Genomic DNA, 23,061 nt, shown 5'->3' with positions numbered 1-23,061 from the left:
CTGAACCAGGAACCACATGGTTGAGAAGCAAGCTTCTTACCACACAGCCATGCCTGCACCTATGTATGTATGTATGTATGTACATATGTATGTTTGTGTGTATGTATGTATGTATATATGTATGCATATGCGTGTGTACGTAATTATTTTATTCATGTGTTGAACCTTGGAACTCATGTAGCCGATTACCCAGTTGCCATGGCATCTAGGTGACTCACATCACAACATGATCCCTGGCTAGGATCCCAGACCATTGCAGAGTTACTCATTTACAGCTGATCGGACAGGAGCAACATTAAATGAAATGTTTTGCTCACCAACGCAACACGCTGCCAGGTGCCAAAATTGAAACCACAATCATGCAAGCAACACCTTAACCACCGGGCCATCATAAACCTTCAAAATCTGAAATAGACACTAAGGTAGATAACACTTACAAATTCTATAGCATTTCCTGACTTCAAACCACGTTGTCCTATCATAATGAAGTTATCACGAAAATTTGCCTTGTCTATTAAGTTGGAGCCATATTTCCTCAGCCAATTCCGACAGTCTTGTCGTAAACTGAAAATGGAAATAAAACGAAGAATAAGTCTAAATGTGCAAAGAGGGAAGCTGGGCTGGACTGGGCTGGGCTGGTACAGAGATGTGAAAAATGTGAATGACAACAGTTGGGTGAGAGAAGGGTCCGATGATCCAAGAAGAGGCGTGTGTGGAAGACAAAGTTCAAGAAAGGCATAGGAAGAAACAGGGAGTTGGATTCCATGAGGTTAGACCTCCCTATCAAAGTGACAAGGAACAATAACAAGTGCTAAAATGGACCAGTCCAGGCCATAGTCAACATGAAGAAATAGGTGTAGTGTGGTAATAATGACAAAAATGATCATGACAAGGACAAATGATTAAAGACTTATTGGAATTTTGGTTGGTGAGTGAGCTTTCAAAACTTACGAAAATCAAAAAGTACAAGAAAATTAGATATATTTTAAGAATTACGTAAAAAATATAAAATGTAAGCTTACTTGCTTGTCATTTCATCATGGCTGGCGAATATTACAACTGTCTCATCTGGTAAGGTTCGTTTCAGGTAACGGATTAAGGAATAATCTGGAACATAATAAATATATAATTTCATATATATGTGTGTGTGTGTGTGAGAGAGAGAGTATTCTTTTATTCTTTTATCTGTTTCAGTCATTTGACTGTGGCCATGCTGGAGCACTGCCTTTAGTCAAGCAAATTGACTCCAGGATGTATTCTTTGCAAGCCTAGTATTCTATCAGTCTCTTTTGCTGAACCACTAGATTGCGAGAACGGTTATCAAGTGATGCTGGGGGCGGGGGACAAACACAGACACACAAACATATATATATATATATATATACACATATATGATGGGCTTCTTTCAGTTTTTATCTACCAAATCCAATCACAAGGCTTTGGTTGGCCCGAGGCTATAGTAAAAGACACTTTCCCAAGGTGCCACACAGTGGGACTGAACCTGGAACCATGTGGTTGGTAAATAAGCTACTTACCATGCACCCATATCTACACATGAATATATACACATTTACAGGGTGTCCCGAAATTAAGGCAACCAAAGTTTCAGGCTTCAATAACTATCAATAAATGTGAGAAGATATGAAAATGATACATTATTATAAAAGCTTAGTATGTCTTCTTTTTTGTTTCAAACTAAATGAATTCAGATTTATAAATTAAATAATGGCTACAGACCAAAATACAATCATAACCTTCCACAAAGGAGGTGAAAATAATACAGCTAAAAGCAAAAAAGCTTAAAATTAACCGAACAACAGTCTGGAAAATTGTTAAGAAATTTCAGGAGACTGGTTCCACCACTGATCAACCGAGACATGGTTGAAAAAGATGTGTGCAGACCTCTTGGCTTCTCAAAAGTACCCGAGAAATGATATAACAAAATCCTCATCATTCTGTCAGAAAACTGGCAGGCCACAGCAAAAATAAGCTGAACATCAATGTATCGAGTGCTGAATGAGGACCTCAGGACCCACCCCTACAAGATGATCCACCATCATAAGCTCATGTAAATTTATAAAGCCATGAGACTGGAGAGAAGTTGGTTTATCCTGCGTCAGAATGCTGAAGGTACACTGCCCAACCTGGGTGTTCACTGATGAAAAGAAATTTGACATTGAACAGACAATAGACCATCAGAATGACCAACTTTGGAGTGTAAATGGAGTGTAAATTTATGAGTCTACCCTCGACAGGGGGTAGACTCATAAATCGACATCAAAATCCACATTTAGTTATGGTTTGGGCGTCTGTGACAGCCACTAGAAGGTCTCACCTTGATTCTGTGCCCTCAAGTGTTAAAATTAACACCCAGTGATACGTTAGTGACATTCTGGAAGCTGAACTGCTTCCGTAGATGAATGAGCACTTTCAAGGCACACCTTGGAACTTCCAACAGGACTCAGCACCATCCCACAGCTCCAAACAGACACAACACTAGATCCAGAAAAACATTTTGTCACTCATAGGCAAGGATGTATAGCCCTCAAGAAGCCCTGATCTCAACCCATTATATTTTTCTGTTTGATTCATTTTAGAGATGAGGGTCTCGAGCACTCTTCATGCTTTGCTTGACACTCTGAAGGCAAAACTGCACCAGGAATTCCACAAGAACAGCTGTGTCCACTGTATGAAGCACTCACACCTAGACTTCAGGCTGTGATTCAAGACAGAGGTGGTCATATTGAATAAATGTGGTAATGTCATAGTTGTGTTTCCTTCACCATTGCACTGCAATGCTTGGACCCAAGATATGACATTATGTTGCTTTGATAAAATTGGAAAAATTGGAAAAAGTTGGTTGCCTTAATTTTGGGACATCCTGTATATATATAAAGTAAAAAAGTAAAGACCCCACTCGGTCATGAACGACCATGGGATTGAACCTAGAAAGTTCCCCTCCAGGACACAAGTCCAGGCAAGGTTGTTTATGAAGGACCAGCAGTTGCTCATGTATACCAGCTTCCATTCTCCAAGCTACCAATGTTATCCAAGGGAAAGGCAAAGGGGCCAATACATCGTGGCACCAGTGACATCGCAACACATTTCTGCAGCTGAGTGAAACTGGAGCAATGTGAAATAAAGTGTCTTGCCCAAGAACACAACACACAGCCCTGTCCAGGAATTGAACTCACTACCACACACACACACACATATATATATATATATATGTATGTATATATATATAGGAATACATTTCTCTCAGGGCACTTACACTATGTTGTGTGAGGCAATGACAAAAGACCGAGACCTCTGGGTGTATCCTGTGACTGAGAAGACCCGGCAAATAAAGTGAGTTCACAGCTGCAACCTACACCATTGTTGCATAACCAGCCCACTCAAAAGTACCTTGGATTGTAGGGTGACATGCCATGCTTGAGGAGATCTATAAAGTCAAGTACATCAAAATCAAATCAAATCACTATCAAATGGAAATTGTAGTTGTGATCCCCGTGCTGGTGGCACATAAAAACCACCATCTGAACGTGGCCGATGCCAGTGCCGCCTTGACTACCTTCCATGCCAATAGGATATAAAAAGCACCATCCAATCGTGATCGATGCCAGCTCCTCTGACCCCTGTGCCAGTGGCACGTAAAAAGCACCGACTACACTCTCGGAGTGGTTGGTGTTAGGAAGGGCATCAGCTGTAGAAACACTGCCAGATCAGATTGGGGCCTGGTGCAGCCTCCTGGCTTTCCAGACCCCAGTCGAATCATCCAACCCATGCCAGCATGGAAAACGGACGTTAAACGATGATGATGATGATGATAGGAATAATTGTTTATTCTTATACATATATATAGGAACACAACATGGTCATGCAACAATTATGACAACCACAACAACAGCATGGTGTGAGAGGGACAGTAGAAGGGTTGACTTCAAGAATTCAAGAAACACTTACCTTCATTATAAGTATCAAAATATCGGGTCCCTATTACAGCTTTCGTTTTGCCTGAAAATATACAAATAGTTGATTTTTTAGTTCAATCTGGCCGCCAGTCGTCTATGACAAAAAACATGAATTCCTGTGGGAGACACAAGAGTAATTAGCCTAGAAAGAATTAACTAACCATTCACACACACCTTGTCATTAACCCTCTAGAATTTAATTATTCCACATGTTTTATGTTCTAGCAAACCAGATCCAGCCTCTCACACCAACCCGACATTGTCATTCTAAAAATAAACAGCCACATCACAGAAATCTCAAAGCTAGGAGATGATGCAGGATTAACTTTATAGCATTTGAATCAGCCATATGTAACCCTAATATTTTACCTGTCTTTTTTTTTTTTTTTTGTTCAGACTGGCCAGATCATCCAGCCTCTCACACCTACCCTACAATGTCATTTTGAAAACAAGCAATCACCTCATCTGAATCTCAACCTGATGATGCATGAGTAATTCAAAACAATGTGAGTAAATATAGATCACACTTGACAGAGTAATCTGAATGCTAAAAGTAATAGTAGTAGTAGTAGTCGTAGAAATGCTGGTGGTAGTGGTAATGGTGGTGGTGGTGGTAGTGGTGGTAGTAGTAGTAGTAGTGGTGGTGGTGGTGGTGGTGGTGGTGGTAGTAGTAGTAGTAGTAGTGGTGGTGGTGGTGGTGGTGGTTGTAGTGGTGGTAGTAGTAGTAGTGGTGGTGGTGGTTGTGGTGGTGGTGGTAGTAGTAGTAGTAGTAATGGTGGTAGTGGTGGTGGTGGTGGTAGTAGTAGTAGTAGTAGTAGTGGTGGTGGTGGTGGTGGTAGTGGCGGTAGTAGTAGTAGTAGTGGTGGTGGTGGTGGTGGTAGTAGTAGTAGTAGTAGTAGTAGTAGTAGTAATGGTGGTAGTGGTAATGGTGGTGGTGGTGGTGGTAGTAGTGGTGGTGGTTATAGTAGTAGTAATGGTGGTAGTGGTAATGGCAGTGGTGGTGGTGGTAGTAGTAGTAATGGCAGTGGTGGTGGCGGTGGTGATGGTAGTAGTAGTAGTAATGGTGGTAGTGGTAATGGCAGTGGTGGTGGTGGTGGTGGTGGTTATAGTAGTAGTAGTAATGGTGGTGGTGGTGGTGGTGGTAGTAGTAGTAGTAGTAAGTAGTAATGGTGGTAGTGGTAATGGTGGTGGCGGTGGTGATGGTAGTAGTAGTAGTAATGGTGGTAGTGGTAATGGCAGTGGTGGTGGTGGTGGTAGTAGTAGTAATGGCAGTGGTGGTCGCGGTGGTGATGGTAGTAGTAGTAGTAATGGTGGTAGTGGTAATGGCAGTGGTGGTGGTGGTGATGGTTATAGTAGTAGTAGTAATGGTGGTGGTGGTGGTGGTGGTAGTAGTAGTAGTAGTAGTAATGGTGGTAGTGGTAATGGTGGTGGCGGTGGTGATGGTAGTAGTAGTAGTAATGGTGGTAGTGGTAATGGCAGTGGTGGTGGTGGTGGTGGTTATAGTAGTAGTAGTAATGGTGGTGGTGGTGGTGGTGGTAGTAGTAGTAGTAAAAAAAGACAGAGAAATGGAGCAGAAGGAATGCGGGCTGCTGTCAGTGGTGTGTGACTGTTTGGCGGTCACCAGGTGTGTGGCTCCTTCAACAAAAAGGAAGACCTTGTAGAGAGACTGCCAAAGTTTAGTCTGCCTAAAATAGAAAGTTGGGGTTGAACAGGGATGGAATTTCTCCCGAAACTGGGTCAGGCACGGGGTTAAATAGTAACAGCAGCAGCAGCACAAAAGCAGATTATATCTTATCATCCAATGAAGAAAAGGACATATTTGGATAATGTAGTCCAGAGTGGATGGTCATGTTTGGAAAGGCATTTGACCATAGGTCTTATCCAATCGGGAATGACCGAGGGTTAAACATCAACAGCAAACATAGAGCTGATGGCTACAGAACCAATAAATCTAGAGGAACAATGATGATGATGATACTTATGATGAGGGGGGGGGCGCAATGGTTGTAACAAAACCCAAATTAGGGGGTTCGTTAGGTTAAGTTTTACTTAAGAAATACAGTTGCTTTGAATTTGCTGCAGAAAATGGTCTAAGTTTGTGCTGGTGAGTGGAGGGGAGCACTAGGGATGTAGTCGGGAAGCCATGGGGGCGGCAGCCCGAAAAAGTTAGGGAACCACTAGATTAGAGAAATCATTAGAGGAACCGTTAGAAACAACCGATGAAAATGCCTTGTGGTATTTAATTATGTCCCTTCACATTCAGGGATCAATTCCTGATGTAGTTGACAGACACTAATAACATAAAAAAAGAAAACAAGGAGTAGAATGATCTTACCATTTATAAAGAGTCCGTTGAGGCCACGGTGAGCATTCTTCAGTTTGGCACTGACATACCTACAAGGAATGGTTAAAAAAAAAAAAAAGAAAGAACAAAAACAATTATAAATACTGAAGGGAGATAACACCAAATCAAGGGGAAATAATTCTTGCATCAATTTATAAACGAACTGTAGAGGGCAGTGGGTCCCAGCTTTTTCACTACCGAGGACCTCTTTTATTTAAATGAGTTTTCCCTTGGACCCCAGGACATTGAAAGGTCTGTCAGCTTAACATGTTCACAGACCCACATTTATGGACCACCAGGGTTTTGTGGACCACATGTTGGTAACCACTGGCATAAGGTCTTAGTAAATTAAGGTCTTGGTTAATTAAGCTGCAATCTCCTATGTTTCAGTCATCGGAATGTGGTCATGCTGGGGCACTGCCTTGGAGAGTTTTAGTAAAATGACTCAACCCCAGTACTTTTTTTCTTTCTAAGCCTCATACTTATTCTATCAGTGTCTTTTGTCAAACTGCTAAGTTATGGAAATGTAAACAAACCAACACCTGCTCGCTGTCAAACGATGGTGTGGGTCAAACACACACACATATATATATCATCTTCATCATCACCATTTAACGTCCGTTGTCCATGCTGGCATGGGTTGGACGGTTTGACTTGGCTGCCAAGCTGGAAGGCTGCACCAGACTCTAGTCTGATTTGGTACAGTTTTCTACGGCCAGATGCCCTTCCTAACACCAACTACTCCAAGAGTGCAATGGGTGCTTTTACATGCCACTGGCACAGGTGCCATTTGCATGACACTGGGGTGCATTTATGTATCACTGGAACCATGTGGTTGGTAAGCAAGCTACTTACCACACAGCCACTCCTGTGCCTATAATTTTTTTTTTTTTAAATAGTTTTACCCTTTATTAATGTAATTGAAAAATTTATTCACTTCAGGGTGGCATAGCTGCCTAATTGCTGTGCCGAATGAATACACGTTGTTGAGACAAGCTACGGAATTTGTCTCGGAGATATATGGGGTATTTATGTGTATTTGTGAGTATAAATAAATAATTCATTTATTTCTATAGTATGTTTCTGCTGAAGATGGGAAGGCCTTTGAGCAGACCCAGAAATTAGGCTAATACAGAACTATCTGTTTTATTAAAAATTTCCGTTGGCTTGTTGTGTCAAATTCAATTCAACACATGTATTTGTGACTTTGTTGAGTGGTGAGACCAATTTAAGCAACAATTTCTCAGTAGCAGCAGTGGCAGAAGGAGGAGGAGGAGAAGAAGAAGAAGAAGAAGAAGAAGAAGAAGAAGAAGAATTGGAAGAAGAAGAAGAAGAATTGGAAGAAGAAGAATAAGAAGAAGAAGAAGAAGAAGAATTGGAAGAAGAAGAAGAGGAAGAAGAAGAAGAGGAAGAAGAAGAAGAAGAAGAAGAAGAAGAAGAAGAAGAATGTGAAGAAGAAGAAGAAGAAGAAGAATGTGAAGAAGAAGAAGAAGAATTGGAAGAAGAAGAAGAAGAAGAAGAAGAAGAAGAAGAAGAAGAAGAAGAATGTGAAGAAGAAGAATGTGAAGAAGAAGAAGAAGAAGAAGAAGAATGTGAAGAAGAAGAATGTGAAGAAGAAGAAGAAGAAGAAGAAGAAGAAGAAGAAGAAGAAGAATGTGAAGAAGAAGAAAATGTGAAGAAGAAGAAGAATGTGAAGAAGAAGAAGAAGAAGAAGAAGAAGAAGAATGTGAAGAAGAAGAAGAAGAAGAAAGAAGAATGTGAAGAAGAAGAAGAAGAAGAAGAAGAAGAAGAATGTGAAGAAGAAGAAGAAGAAGAAGAAGAAGAATGTGAAGAAGAAGAAGAAGAAGAAACATACTCTTTGTTGTTGAAACATATGATTGGAAACGATTTAATTCCTTCGCCTGATTTGATATAGAAGGAAAACTGGTTCCGTGGACAGGAGACGATACACTTGTTGGCTAGAATTTAAAACAAGACAAAGAAATATTCAACTGTTTTCTGGAATTAAACATAATGAAAGCAAAATGCTTCAATAATTCAATAAATTACATTTGCAAACTATCAGAAAATCAGTTTTGTGTTTTCTTTCCTTTTAGCTCCAGCTGATGGCAGAATGGTACAAGCATTTTAAATGATGATGGTAATTTAAGATTTACCGTTTAAATCAGTCACATTTGGCCCATATATTTTGTTCAAACTAGCTAGATCTGGTTTCTCATGCCTACCCTACAATGCCAGTCTAAACATAATCCCATCATCAAAATCTTGAAGTTACAAGAAAATGCACGATTAACCCTTTTGTTACTAAATTTCTGTCGAGATGCTCTGTGTTTGTTTCAATTAATTTCAAATATAACAAAGAATTTAGTAAAATAACTTAATTATCATTTAAGCTAGTGTTAAGGACATAAATTGTGACTAAGGTTTGGTGGAAGATTTTAATTCAGAACTTTTGAAAACAAGACATTTGTACTACAGAGCCAGACGCAGTCTCAGCCAGGCTGGTAATAAAAGGGTTAAGTTTTCAGCACTTAAATCAGCCATATGCAGCCCTAATATTCTACCTGGATTATGTTCAAACTGGCCAGATCCAGCCTCTCACACCTGCCCTACAATGTCATTCTAAAACTAATCCCACCATCAAAATTTCAAAGCTACAAGATGAGCTATGATTAATTCCCAAGAATGTGATTAAATAAATATTTCAATTAACAGGGTAATCTGAAGGTCAAAGGGTTACTTACAATCAACATCAACGTTTCTGTGTTTCTATTAATGCTTACTGCTCAATATTTGGGGTTTACAAAACGTTGATCCTTTGTGTTTCATTTCACACATGGAGGCTTAGATAAACTTTGATAAACCATGCAAGAGAGAAAAAGGGTGGGGCGTTGTACCTGGTCTGTATTGTGACAAAGGCAGATAAAAAGGAAAGGTACTGATGTTTAAAATGCTACAAAACTTTAAATCTACCTTTTAACCTTTACCTTTTACTTGTGTCAGTCATTTGACTGTGGCCATGCTGGGGCACCACCTTGAAGAATTTTGAGTAGAATAAATCGACCCCAGTAGTTATCTTTTGTTAAACCTGGTACTTATTCTATCGGTCATTTTTGCTGAACTGCTAAGTTACAGGGATGTAAACAGACCAACACCAGTTGCCAAGCAGTGGTGGGGGACAAACACAGACACCAAGACACTCAACACATAGATGTATATACAGATATATATATATATATATATATATATTATATATATATATATATATATATATATATATATATAATGGGCTTCTTTCAGTTTCCGCCAACCAAATCCACTCAAGTCTTTGGTCGAACCGAGGATATAATAAAAGACACTTGCCCGAGGTGACACACAGTAGGACTGAACCTAAAACCATGTGGTTGGGAAGCAAACATCTTACCACACAGCCATGCCCACACCTTGCTGTTGTAAAAGAATTTTACAGCTGCATTTTGCATTTGGCTTGCAAGGTTCTCAATGAGAATTTGTAGAACATTATAGGCGTAGGAGTGGCTGCATGGTAAGTAGCTTGCTTACGAACCACATGGTTCTGGGTTCAGTCCCACTGCGTGGCACCCTGGGCAAGTGTCTTCTACTATAGCCTCGGGCCAACCAAAGCCTTGTGAGTGGATTTGGTAGACGAAGACTGAAAGAAGCCGGTTGTAAATATGGATATGTATATATATGTATGTGTGTGTGTGTGTATACGTTTGTGTGTCTGTGTTTGTCCCCCAGCATCGCTTGATAAACAACACTGGTGTGTTTACGTCCCCATAACTTAGCGGTTCAGCAAAAGAGACCGATAGAATAAGTACTAGGCTTACAAAGAATAAGTCCCGGGGTCGATTTGCTTGACTAAAGGCGGTGCTCCAGCATGGTCACAGTCAAATGACTGAAAAGAGTAAACAATCAATTAATTAGTAGGTTAGGTATCTAACCAACTGACTAAAAATAAAGAAGTGATACTGAATCAGTGCAAGTGTTATTATTATTATTAGCAAAATGACCCTCCCAAGACACAACAAAATTTTACAGCCGTTATCTTTTTCCCTCTTTAATTACTGGAACGCATATATTTTAGTGGGGGTCATGGGTGGCAACTTTAACAGCCATACTTGTAGACACCCCAATGACTTCCATAATATCCATGAGGGGTAATGGTTTAATGTTTGGAAAATAAAGATGGAATAAGGCTGCTGGTGTTCTGACTGGCAACCAGTCTAATAGATTGTAAGACACACTACAAGAAACACTGCCCAAAGCTGCCTCAACACCCACACATCTGGTGAACCCACATCAGACAGATTCCCTCCCTCACCTGGGGCTTGTTTTGTAGCTGAATCAACTGGAGCAATAGGAAATAACAACAACAACAACAACAACAGTAATAATAATAATAATAATAATAATAATAATAATAATAATAATAATAATAGCAACAACAATAACACTTTTAGACCAGAAAAATTTTATCTTGAAAACACAGTGGTCATCCCAGTTGGTGCTTGTGAGGAGCAGCCGCAGCAGCTAGGGGGATAAGGATGGATGAGGAGGAGAAAGAGAAACAGCAGCAGCAGGAGATGAGGGGGAAGAGGAACAGCAGCAGGAGATGGACAACTCATCAGAAAACGGGAATAGAAAGGGAACAATAAGTGAATTAAAGAAAGACAGAAGAGGGATCAGCAAAAGAGCCATGAAGAGGAAAGGGTGCATAGGTACATTGGTGAAATGAAAGGTTTTGCTCAAGAACAAAAGCCACAGGCGAGTCTGGGAATTGAAACCACAACTCTACAACCATGATCCAACAGTATAACCACAAGACCAAGCAACTTCAATGAAAAAGGGACAGTCTGGATAAAAAGGGAAAAAGAGAAAACATATATTTAGCAACAGTTACTTCTTTTTTAGTAGTATTTTAGAAGTATTTTATTGATATACTTTTTTTAAATTTAAAAAATTTTTTTCAATAATCAGACTGCAGTCATGCTTGGGGCACCACCTTCAAGGGATTTTGTCAATCATATCAACCAGGCATCCATTTCTATCACTCTTTGTTTACTGCACTGCTAAGTTACTCCTTTCATAAAAGGCGAGCTGGCAGAAACGTTAGCACGCCGGGCGAAATGCGTAGCCGTATTTCGTCTGCCGTTACGTTCTGAGTTCAAATTCCGCTGAGGTCGACTTTGCCTTTCATCCTTTTGGGGTCAAGTAAATAAGTACCAGTTATTCACTGGTACCAGTAAAATCGACTTAATCCGTTTGTCTGTCCTTGTTTGTCCTCTCTGTGTTTAGCCCCTTGTGGGTAGTAAAGAAATAGGTTTATACCAACAAATATAGACAAACAGACACACACACACACGACATACTATCAGACTACTCCCCCCTCCCCAACAAATTCCCCTCAAAACAACAACCAACTCAAGACTACAGTAAAAGAAACTCAGCCAAGGTGGTTCATAGTGGAATAGAGCCGAGTTCCTTATGGCGGCACAGGTATCAACCACATTCTGATGGTGTTTTTATGTGCCACCAGCATGGGACCCAGTCAGGGGGAAATAGCCACATCCACAATATTGGTTTTGCTTGACTCAACAGGTCTTCTCAAGCATATCATATTGCCCGACACATCAGGGTTACTCTTAACTGGGCCAGACATGCGTGGCTGCTATAGCCTCAACCAAAAGACCCTTGTGAGTGGATTTGGTGGATGGAAGCCGAAAGCAAACCATCATGTGTGTGTGTGTGGTGTGTGTTTGCATTTGTCCTACATCACCACTTGACGATGGGTGTTGGTTTATGACCCATAACTTAGCAATTCAGCAAAAGAGGCTGATAAAATCAGTACGAGGCTTAAAATAAAGTACTGCAGTCCATTCATTCATTCATTCAAAACTCTTCAAGGTAGAGCCCCAGCATGGCCACAGGCAAATTACTGTAACAAGTAAAGGATAAAGAATACAAACGAGTCACTGTTAATAAAAAGGAAAACAAATTAGTTGTAATTAGTAATGTTGTTAAAATTAATTAAAATTATTTAAATTAAGTAACACATTTTTAAACATGCAAAAGGGATGAGAAATGGGAATTGTTTCAGGAATTAAAGAGAAACAGGGTTAAATTATTACAAAGTTATTACAAGAGAAACAAAATCTAAATCTTCCTCAAATCACGTCTTAGGAAAAGGACAAACTAGACACTACAGTTCAACAAGATGATCATGTCTGGAATGACTTGGCTTACAGGATTCTTCAGTCGTGCTAAAGGATAAAAGTAAAAGCCCCTTCGGTCATGAATGACCATGGGATTGCACCTCGAAAGTTACCCTCCAAGGCACAAGTCCAGACAAGGTTTTTTATGGAAGACCAGATTGTTGTAATGGTGGTGATTGTGGTGGCAGTGTTTAGCCCCAGGTTAACCACATCAACCAATGACTACAGCTAAGGTCATCACAAGTATATTTTTTCTTCACACATGGCATGTATTTAGAACCACATTATCCAATGTAGCCTTCAATTATTTTATGGCAATAAGGTATGATCTGAGGGCGAACTGGTTGCTTTTCAAGCAACCTGAGGGATTATGTACACTATATACATTTGATGGATATTTGTCCTCATCTCGTTTGTTGTTAACACAACATTTTGGCTGATATACCCTCCAGCCTTCTTCAGGTGTCTTAAGGAAATTTCAAACTGGGTTCTCATTGCTAAGGTATTTTTCAATGTTGTTGTTGTTATTATTTTTATTATTCAGGTCATTGTCTGAAATCGAACTCAGAATCTTAGGGTTAGTAGCCTGTGCTCTTAACCACTACACCATATGGCCACGAGCATATGGCGTAGTGGTTAAGAGTGCGGCTACTAACCCAAAGATTCCAGGCAGTGACCTGAATAATAATAACAATCATCATTATCATCATCGTTTAACATCCGCTTTCCATGCTAGCATGGGTTGGACGGTTCAACTGGGGTCTGGGAAGCCAGAAGGCTGCACCAGGCCCAGTCTGATCTGGCAGTGTTTCTACAGCTCGATACCCTTCCTAACGCCAACCACTCCATGAGTTTAGTGGGTGCTTTTAACGTGCCACTGGCACAGATGCCAGACGAGGCTGGCAAACGGCCACGATCGGATGGTGCTTTTTAACAATAACAATTAATAATAATAATAATGATAATAATAATGATAATAATAATAATAATAATAATAATAGTAATAATAACAAAAAATACCTTAGGAATGAGAACCCAAGTTTGAAATTTCCCCAAGACACCTGATGAAGACTGGAGGGTATATCAGCCAAAATGTTGTGTTAACAACAAAACAAGATGAGGACAAATATCCGTCGAATGTAAATAGTGTAAATAATGTAAATAATTCCTCATCTCTTCAATATAGAACTGAGGGATTATGTAAAGTGACCTCTGTTGGCCCAAAGAACTACCAAGTTTTACCTTTGATTCTTGTTGCACTGAAATAGTTACAATAAAATTGAAAAAAAAAACCATCAAGTACTGAATGCTCAACTGAATAGACTTTATACATACCATTCAGTACCATACTACTATAGTGTTAGTGAGAGTGTGTGTGTGTGTGTATATATATATATATATATACACTACTGTCCAAACGTTTAGGTGCACTTAAATATTTTGTTCAAAAGTCTATTTGTATTCTTTTACTTGTTTCAGTCATTTGACTGCGGCCATGCTGGAGTACCACCTTTAATCGAACAAACTGACCCCAGGACTTCTTCTTTGTAAGCCTAGTACTTATTCTATCAGTCTCTTTTGCCGAACCACTAAGTGACAGGGATGTAAACACACCAACATCGGTTGTCAAGCAACGGTGGGGTGGACAAACACACACATACATATACATACATATATACAATGGGCTTCTTTCAGTTTCCGTCTCCCAAATCCACTCACAGGGCTTTGGTCAGCCTGAAGCTATAGTAGAAGACACTTGCCCAGGTTGCCACGCAGTGGGGCTGAACCCAGAGCCATGTGGTTGATAAGCAAGCTTCTTATCACACAGCCACTCCTGCACCTATTTAACTTCCACGATTATTTATGGCATGTCAAACATTACACAAATATCAATGTAACACTGGTTATAAATAATACAAATAATGTCAAATGCTCTGAGGCAATTTCTGAGAAAGTTGATAGAAACTTATGTTAAATATTGTTATTTTAGATTATGATAATTATCTCTCCCTTTTGCAGAAAATCTGAAAAATCTATAGTTTAAAATATCAGAAATTGGTCCCCAAGAACTTAATTTATGCCTGAAAAAGGACTAAAAGTATTATAACTCTTTACGAAGAGGGTTATTCAAAATTGAATATTTCTGTTAATGGTATGTCTTTTGGTTTAAGAAGACTCTATGAAACAAAGTCTAATCATGATAGAAAATGATCAGGACAATCACAATCAACATTGAAATGTCAAGAGATCAAATGCACAAGTCTTAGAAATAGATGCTTTAACAGCATCAAAAATTATGGCAGACCTTAATAAAGCTACAGTGCCAACATGGACAACGGACATTAAATAATGTCTTCTGTATCTGTCACAACAGTGAAAGAAAGACTTTTCTAGTGCAGGATAAAAAGGTCAGTGTGATGCTAGAAAACCCTTATTAAGGCTTTTAAATAAAATCAAGTGACTAGCCTGGGTCCAAAAAATACAGAAATTACACCATAGAAGACTGGAAGGGTTCTTTGGATGGATGGAATAAAATTTGAAATATTTGGCTCACTAAGAACTGTGTTTGAACAGAGAAGACCTGGAGAAAGAAAGGTCCCCTCGATGTACAGTTCCAACTGATAAGCTGGTGTAAAGGTATTTTGCAAGGGATGAGGTGAGATTTTTATAAAGTTGACAGTATAATGAACCAAAAAGGGTACCATTCCATTTGACAGAGACATGCATTGCCAAATGGATTATGTTTGACCAGTGAAAAATCTATATTTAGGCTTGATAGTGAACCAAAACATATTTCTAAGCTCTGCATAAACTATTTAAACAGTAAAGAAGGAAATAATATTTTTGAAATCCTTAATTAGCCCCATTCCAGTTCCCCAATGTCAGTTCTTTTTGGGTATTATGTGATGCAGGGGACAGAACAATGAAACCAAAGCTGCCAGGCAGTTCTAACCACGTGTTGGAACTATTACAAGAAGCAAGGAATGTGTTAACGCTTTAGCATTTTAACTGGCTACATACAGCCCAAATATTCCACCCGTTTTATGTTAAAACCTGCCAGAACTGGCCTTTTACACATATTCTACAATGTCATTCTAAAAATAAACAATCATGTTCATCAAAATTTTGAAGCTATGAGATAATTCAAAACTATGTGAATAAATAAGGATTAGATTTGACAAAATAATCTGAACTGCTAAAGGATTAAATCCCCAAACATTTAACATCACAAATTAACAGATTACCAAGAACATGTGATGCTGTTGTTGCGAAAAAAGGCGGTCATTTTGATAAAACTAATATCTAATTATTATATCTAATTATTATATCTAATTATTATATCTAATTATTATATCTAATTATTATATCTAATTATTATATCTAATTATTATATCTAATTATTATACAGATATTTTTAGAAGTTATTTTGTTCGAAATAATTTGTTGGTGAAAGAATATTATTTATTAATCTAATAATGAATGGTCACGATTAATATCAGGATTTTAATTATCTTTTTTTCTATAATTTCATAATGTACTGAAACTTTTGGACAGTATCATGGGAGTGTATATATATATATACATAATACATATGGGTGTTAAGTATGGGTGCATGTGCATCAAAGACTCACTTGATAGAATGTTTTTAAGTTTTGCTGCAACGAAAATTTGAAAAGAAAAACAAACAATAATGGAAAAAATTAACAGAAAATTAATATAACAGGTAATAAACATTGATTTCAAATGTTGGCTCAGGTGTTAAAAATTATGTGAAATAAATTGGTTATGCTTTTACAGCACGTGATATATTTTTTAATATTTTTAGGCAATTTCTAATATTCAATTATAAGAATATAACAGGGTTTTTCTAAAAAATTAAATGGCTTGTGGGGTCCCGTGGAGTAAAATAGGAATCAAAGGGATTCATAGATAGAAAATGGCTGAGAACTCCTAATCTAAATTTTTTACAGGATGATGATGATTGATGATAATGACAATGGTTGATGATGACGCCGATGGTTGATGATGATGACGATGGGTGATGATGACAACAATGGTTGATAACAATGATGATGGTTGATGACAACAACGGTGTATGAAAACGACAATGGTTGTTCATGATGATGATGATGGTCAATGATAATGATTGATAACGACAACGATGGTTAATGACGACAATAATTGATGATGACAGCAATGATTGATGACAACTTTGATTGATGATGACAGCAATGATTGATGACAACAATGATTGATGATGACGACAATGATTGATGACAACAAAGATTGATGATAACAATGACTACAAGGGTATCTTTCAATTTCATAACATTCTCCAAGATCTGTCTCCAGACATAAAATATGCCATAAAATATACACCACCTGATCCGACATTCCAGCCCATGTATAAGGACTGTATTAATTACCCCATACAGTAATTAAAAAACTGATCCAAGTTTACTCAGCCTGCTTATTTGAGGGAAAATTTAAGAGATACTTTTCAAACCCAACCTACATGATAACATCTGAGAGATGATCCCTCACAAATTATCGCAGGAAGCAATAAAATGCTGACACAGTTTTAGGGGTGTGTGATGTTTTTTTCCAACCTTATTTTTGGTTCCTGTAATTCACAGAGTGCAAAATCCTATTGAGAAGCTCCTAACAGGTCCCTTGGGAGTACAAAAGTTCATGTTTGATCAGTTGTAGTACAGCCAATTGCAACATAAATCTTATAGTTATGGACTCTTCATACACAAATTTTTAGCAAGCTATTCATATAAATTGGCTTCTGTAAATAAATGGTAAGCTTTAAGGAAAAGTTATTGTTATTTTGACACAAATTTGTTTTAGCCGCATTTGACCTACTTTTCACAAAAACACACATAAAAGCAAATTTTCCCTCAATACATAGAGTTGACTGTATTCCATTATGCCAGGTCAATCATTTCTAGGTGTGTCATAAAAATAAGACACTAACTAACAAAGGAGCCTAAAAGGATTTCTGATTGGCACACTAGCAAGAAATTTCCTTGATTTTTTTTAGGAATGGAGCCCATCTGAAAATGAACCAAGTCTCATATGACATGCTTCTCAAACAAAGGTTGACTATGCCTGCTTTACACTGTTACATCACCTGCTAGAAATAGCAACCAAATGTTTTAAACTCACACTTTAACTTGTTTAAAATGCAAAAGGGATTATCAGAGAACAGAGTTATCAATACATAAATAAAAAAAAAAGATTAGATGGTCAAGAGTGATATGGCTTTCTTCGTTGGTCTGCTCAATTAGATGTGCTGAAGAATCCAGTCCTAGATGTGAATTCTAGAGAAAATCTAAAGATAAACTTAAAAGTGATATTATAACACTGTTAACAAAGGGTAAAACATACTACTAACTTGTAAATCTGTACTATACTCAGTAGTGGAGGCACATGACCTAGTGGTTAGAGCAGCAGACTCGTGGTCAAAGGAACGAGAGTTTGAATCTCAGACTGGGTGATATGTGTGTTTACGAGAGAAACACCCAAACTCCACGCGGCTCCGGCAGAAGGTAATGGCAAACTTCTGCTGACTCTTTCATCACAACTTTCTCTTGCAGCTCACCTGCGACCGACCGGCGTCCTGTCCAGTTGGGGAACCGATACGCCAAGGAAACCAGGAAACCAGCCCTATGAGCCAGGCATGGCTTGAGAAGGAACAAACAACAACAACAACAACTATACTCAGTATGAAGTACTGTGTCCTTGCCAACAATTAATATAGACATGTATACATAACAAAACAGGAAACTGAAGATTTCTAGGTATTATTTATTCTCCGTTACACATGTTTCGTTTACTAATAGGAATTACAAAGATTTCCATGTTAGATGGAGGATGTAAAGAATTTCCTGCTAGAAATTTGTCAAATAGAGAAGAATGCTGGAACACCACCTTAAAGGATTTTAGCCAAAAAAGTCAATCCCAGGACTTATTCTATCAGTCTCTTTTGCCGAACTGCTAAGTTAGGGGACATAAACACACCAACATCGATTCTCAAGCAATGGTGGGGTTCTTCTCAATCATAGCATATCTCCAATGGTTTCAGTCTCCTGTCATTGCCTCTGTGAGGCCCAATGTTCGAAGATCATGCTTCACCACCTCATCCCATGTCTTCCTGGGTCTACCTCTTTCACAGGTTCTTTCCACAGTTAGAGAGAGTCACGTCCTTGTGCAATTTTTCTCTCAGGGCACTCACACTCTGTCGTGTGTGCACACAGACATTACACACCCAGCCGATCATACTAGCTTCATTTCTTTCAAACCTATGCATGTCCTCAGCAGTCGATAATGATGATGGTGGTGTGACCAGAGCTAAAGGGACAAAATTTTCAAAGAATCCACACCTTTCAATCTCTCTCTCTCTCTCTCTCTCTCTCTTCTCTCTCTCTCTCTCTCTCTATTTATCTTTCTGTCTATTTGGCTGGAAATTGTCCTGTGGCAAGAATGGTCAGCATTCAAGACATTGACAACCACCACACCATATATATTTATTTGTTTATTTACTCAAGGATGGTCTGTTCTGCTCAATTAAACACAGTCAATCTCTCTTGCTCTTTCGCTCTCTCTCTCTCTCTCTCTCTCTCTCTCTCTAATGACTGGCACAAGTAAAAATTAAAAAAAACATTCTGGGGTCAATACGTCCAACTAAAAATTCTTCAAGACGGTGCCCCAGCATGGCCACAATCTAATAACTGAAATAAGTAAAAGGTGAAAAGAAAGAAAAGATAAAAGAAAATTATAAGAGTGGGTGTTTTGTCCACTTTCACCAGCAGAGCAGGACTAACACACACACACACATATGTATATTCCTTCATGTTTCAGATATACCTATTTTTCTAACTTCTCTGTTCAGATATAAATATACAAACTTCTTTCACATAAGCAGAGATAATCTGACAGTGAAGCCATACGAAGACAGACACAAATTCACAGCGAAACAAAAAATCATCGACACACCAACAAAGAGACAACCACACAGTGCCTTGCTCTGCATTCCTGTAAAATAGCTTCGGAATTTCAGTAAAAACACTGACACCATTCAGCATTTGTACTTTCATTTCACTACGACTTACTGGTATTCCTTATCAAAAACATTTCTCATTCCCTTAACCCTTTAGCATTTAAACCAGCCATATCCGGCCAAAAGTATTCTGCCTGTTTTATGTTCAAACTGGCCACATCTGGTCTCACACCAACCCTACAATATCATTTTAAAAATTAACAGCTACCTCATCAAAATCTCATAGCTACAAGATAATGCATGATTAGTTCAAAACAATGTGGATAAAAAAGCATTAATTTTGGCAGAATAATGCGAACACTAAAGAGTTAACCCTATCATTACTGTATTTATTTTGAGATGCTCTCTGTTTCTCTCAATTATTTTAGATATAACAAAGAATTTTGTAAAATAACTTGGTTATCATTAAGCTAGGGTCAGGAACAGTAATTGCGACTAAGGTTTGGTGGAAGGTTTTAATTCAAAACTTATGATAACAAGACATTTATATTACAGAGCCAGAGCCGGTTTCAACTGGGTTGATAACGAAAGGGTTAAGCTATTCTTCTATATAATATACCTATTTTCCTTGCATCACTGTAACATAGCGTCCGAATTTCATTTCACTATTACTTATTATCAAACAAAATTTCTCATAAAAAAAGACCGTCACAAAACGAACACCAAACAAACGCAAGATGTGCATCAGAAAATGACAATGAGACATGCACACAGCTGGCAGATCAGCAACAGAGAAAGAATGCACGACGTGCATCTGAAATGAAGCATCAATGAAATGCACCAGTTGCAGATAGTGAACAAAGAACGGCAGCTTGACATGCAGCAGAAAACGGTGACGAAAGTCATGCATGGCTTGCAGCTGATCGTCTTGGAAAGGCAGCCAATCGTAAGAAACAGCAGAAGGAACTGCAAAACTTCAATTATTACAGAGTTTTTCTCTTCTAAAGATGCACACATACAGGAGGAGCAAATTATACACAGAAGGATATGTTCAATGTGGCTCCTGACAAACTGCAAAAGTAATTACCTGACCAACGACAGGTTTTACTGTTAGTATATATGTGTGTGTACATACATACATACTTGTGTGTAAACATAAAAGACTTGTTTTATTTCTATTCCTGATCATGCTCAAATGGTGCCTTTTACGTGCCACTGGCACAGAGGCCAGTTAGCTGCTCTGGCAACAATCACGCTTGGATGATGCTCTTAACACCCTACTAGCACGGGGCTCGAGTGCCAGTAAGGTGACGTGGTAATGATCAAACTTGAACATACATATATACGTGTGTGTATATACACACATACATACATATGTATACATAGAAACACACACACACATATATAGGGGCTCATACAATTTCCTTCTCATAAATTCTACTCAGAAGACTTTGCCCAACCCAGGTGTTAAAATAGAAGATACACACCCAGAGTGCCACATGGTAGTATTTGAACCCAGAACATCACAAATGTGAAGCAAATTCCTTAGTCACTTAGCTATACACTCACCTCACCCATTTTCAGAATCAGTCTTTACTCGTCAGGAGAATATATATTTCACATTATATTATTGAATTAAGTACAAGTGTTATAAAAATAAAATACACAACCTATAAACTACACATTAGTCTGTGTTTCAGATTGACAGTGGACACTAATGTTTACACACAGCTGCAATATCTGTGCTTCAATAATATGTGGACTGTCTCAGAACACATTTCTTTTATCATGTGGGCAACAGCTGTGCATATCTTGTCTACACCTGTAACAGAGAGAATTTTTTTTTTCCATCTGGAGACATGTGACCTATATTGAAAAATTGAGGCCCTACACACACACACACACACACACAATCGTCATCGTCATCGTCATCATTTAGTGTCTTTTTATTGCCATGCTGACATGGGTTGGACAGTTCAACTCAAACTGACAGGCCAGAGGGATGTGCAAAGCTCTAGCATCTGCTTGGCATGGTTTTTCATGTTCTTTTTTCAAAGCAGGAGGCCCTTCCAAATGCCAACCACTTCAAATCATCTTGTTGGTGCTTTTGCTTTAGTTTTGTTTTTTTTCATAACACCATCACTGGTGACATCACTAAATAACTACAAGAGAAGACTTCACACAGCTCAAGTGAGTAGGGCATGGTATTGAGGGATACGGAAATGTATGAGCATATATATAAGGCTGAGAGAGAAAGCTATTTATAGTGTTGGCACCCCATGGGTACCAAAATATGACAATAAAAGATATCAAAGAAAAACTTTCTGACCAACCTGTGGTATTGATGATGTCCCAAACTTGATGTTTTCCTGTTGAAAAAAAGAAAATAAATATTAAAAACAATTATACACAACATAGTAGGGTCAGTTGGGCACTGTCTGTGAGAAAAAGAACACCAAGACGCAATTAACTCTGCTAGAAATTTGGAAACAACATGCTGTACTGCTTGGCATTCGTGTCAGAAGCTCCATTTTGGTGTTCGTATTTGGTGTTTTGGTGTCAATCTGCGGACATGTACCGAGAGTGATAAAAATCAAACATCCAGTCAACATCATGGTGTTTGGAGTGATCACTAGTGATTGCAATGTTATGCCTCCATTCGTCTTCCTACATGGCCTCACCTTCAACACAAAGTCCTACATCAAGTGCTTGGACTCATGCCACACAAGCAGGAGAACCCAGTCATGACTGTCAGACAATTTCTGCATCCACATCACCCCTAACATCTGGCCATATACATACATATACATACATACATACATTCACACACACATACGTATACATATATATATATATATATACATATACACACACACACACACACACACACACACACACACACACACACACACACACACACACACACACACATACATACATACATGTGTGGGACTACATGGAAAAATATGTTCTGTTGGGGAAATCAGCTACCCTCAGGACACCAATCTGGTAGGAAATATACAAGAGAAATGGGACGTCTGTGGACCATTGGTAAGGAGTTTGCAAATCCAGAAACCAAGGTACACTTTCGGCTTCATAACTGTTAATCTTGGAGCAACAGGATACACACCAAACACAGACATAAACGTACATAAGTGTGTGTGTGCTTGTGTTTGTGGGTGTGTAAGGATGTTCAATTCATGATCTATTGATCGTGAATTCAATTCCTAGACCAGGTGGTGCATTGTCTTCTTGAGCAAAACACTTCACCTCACATTGCTCTGCAAATACTTCAACACCTGACACACGGTACACAGTGACACCTGTTCAGGTAACATCGATTTGATGGAGAGGGAGTGGGCTAGTGTGCAGCACAAACAGTTGATCTCCATAAACAAATCGTTTGTGCAGGTCATTCGGCAAAAAGCTGAACGCACATATGTCATCTTTGATGGGAGAGTCCATCATATTGTTATGTCCTGTATTATGATGATGTATTTCATC

At 38.6% G+C, this 23,061-nt stretch overlaps 1 protein-coding gene across 1 annotated transcript in view; it reads right to left on the bottom strand.

The window, feature by feature from the left end:
• LOC115220313 overlaps positions 1-23,061 on the bottom strand; it is a 93,558-nt gene that overhangs the window by 60,518 nt on the left and 9,979 nt on the right. Inside the window, exons 3-9 of the mRNA XM_036510173.1 lie at positions 21,891-21,926; positions 16,184-16,207; positions 8,174-8,276; positions 6,310-6,368; positions 3,967-4,017; positions 1,023-1,107; positions 438-564 (exon numbers count right to left, since the gene is read on the bottom strand). Of these exons, the coding sequence (XP_036366066.1) occupies positions 438-564; positions 1,023-1,107; positions 3,967-4,017; positions 6,310-6,368; positions 8,174-8,276; positions 16,184-16,207; positions 21,891-21,926 (485 nt within the window). The remainder of the gene's footprint in view (positions 1-437; positions 565-1,022; positions 1,108-3,966; positions 4,018-6,309; positions 6,369-8,173; positions 8,277-16,183; positions 16,208-21,890; positions 21,927-23,061) is intronic.

This window comes from Octopus sinensis, linkage group LG16 (genome assembly GCF_006345805.1).
Source record: "Octopus sinensis linkage group LG16, ASM634580v1, whole genome shotgun sequence".
Taxonomy (NCBI): Eukaryota; Metazoa; Mollusca; class Cephalopoda; order Octopoda; family Octopodidae; genus Octopus; species Octopus sinensis.
Note: the sequence above shows the minus strand (reverse complement) of the source record. Positions and strands in the feature narration are given on the sequence as shown.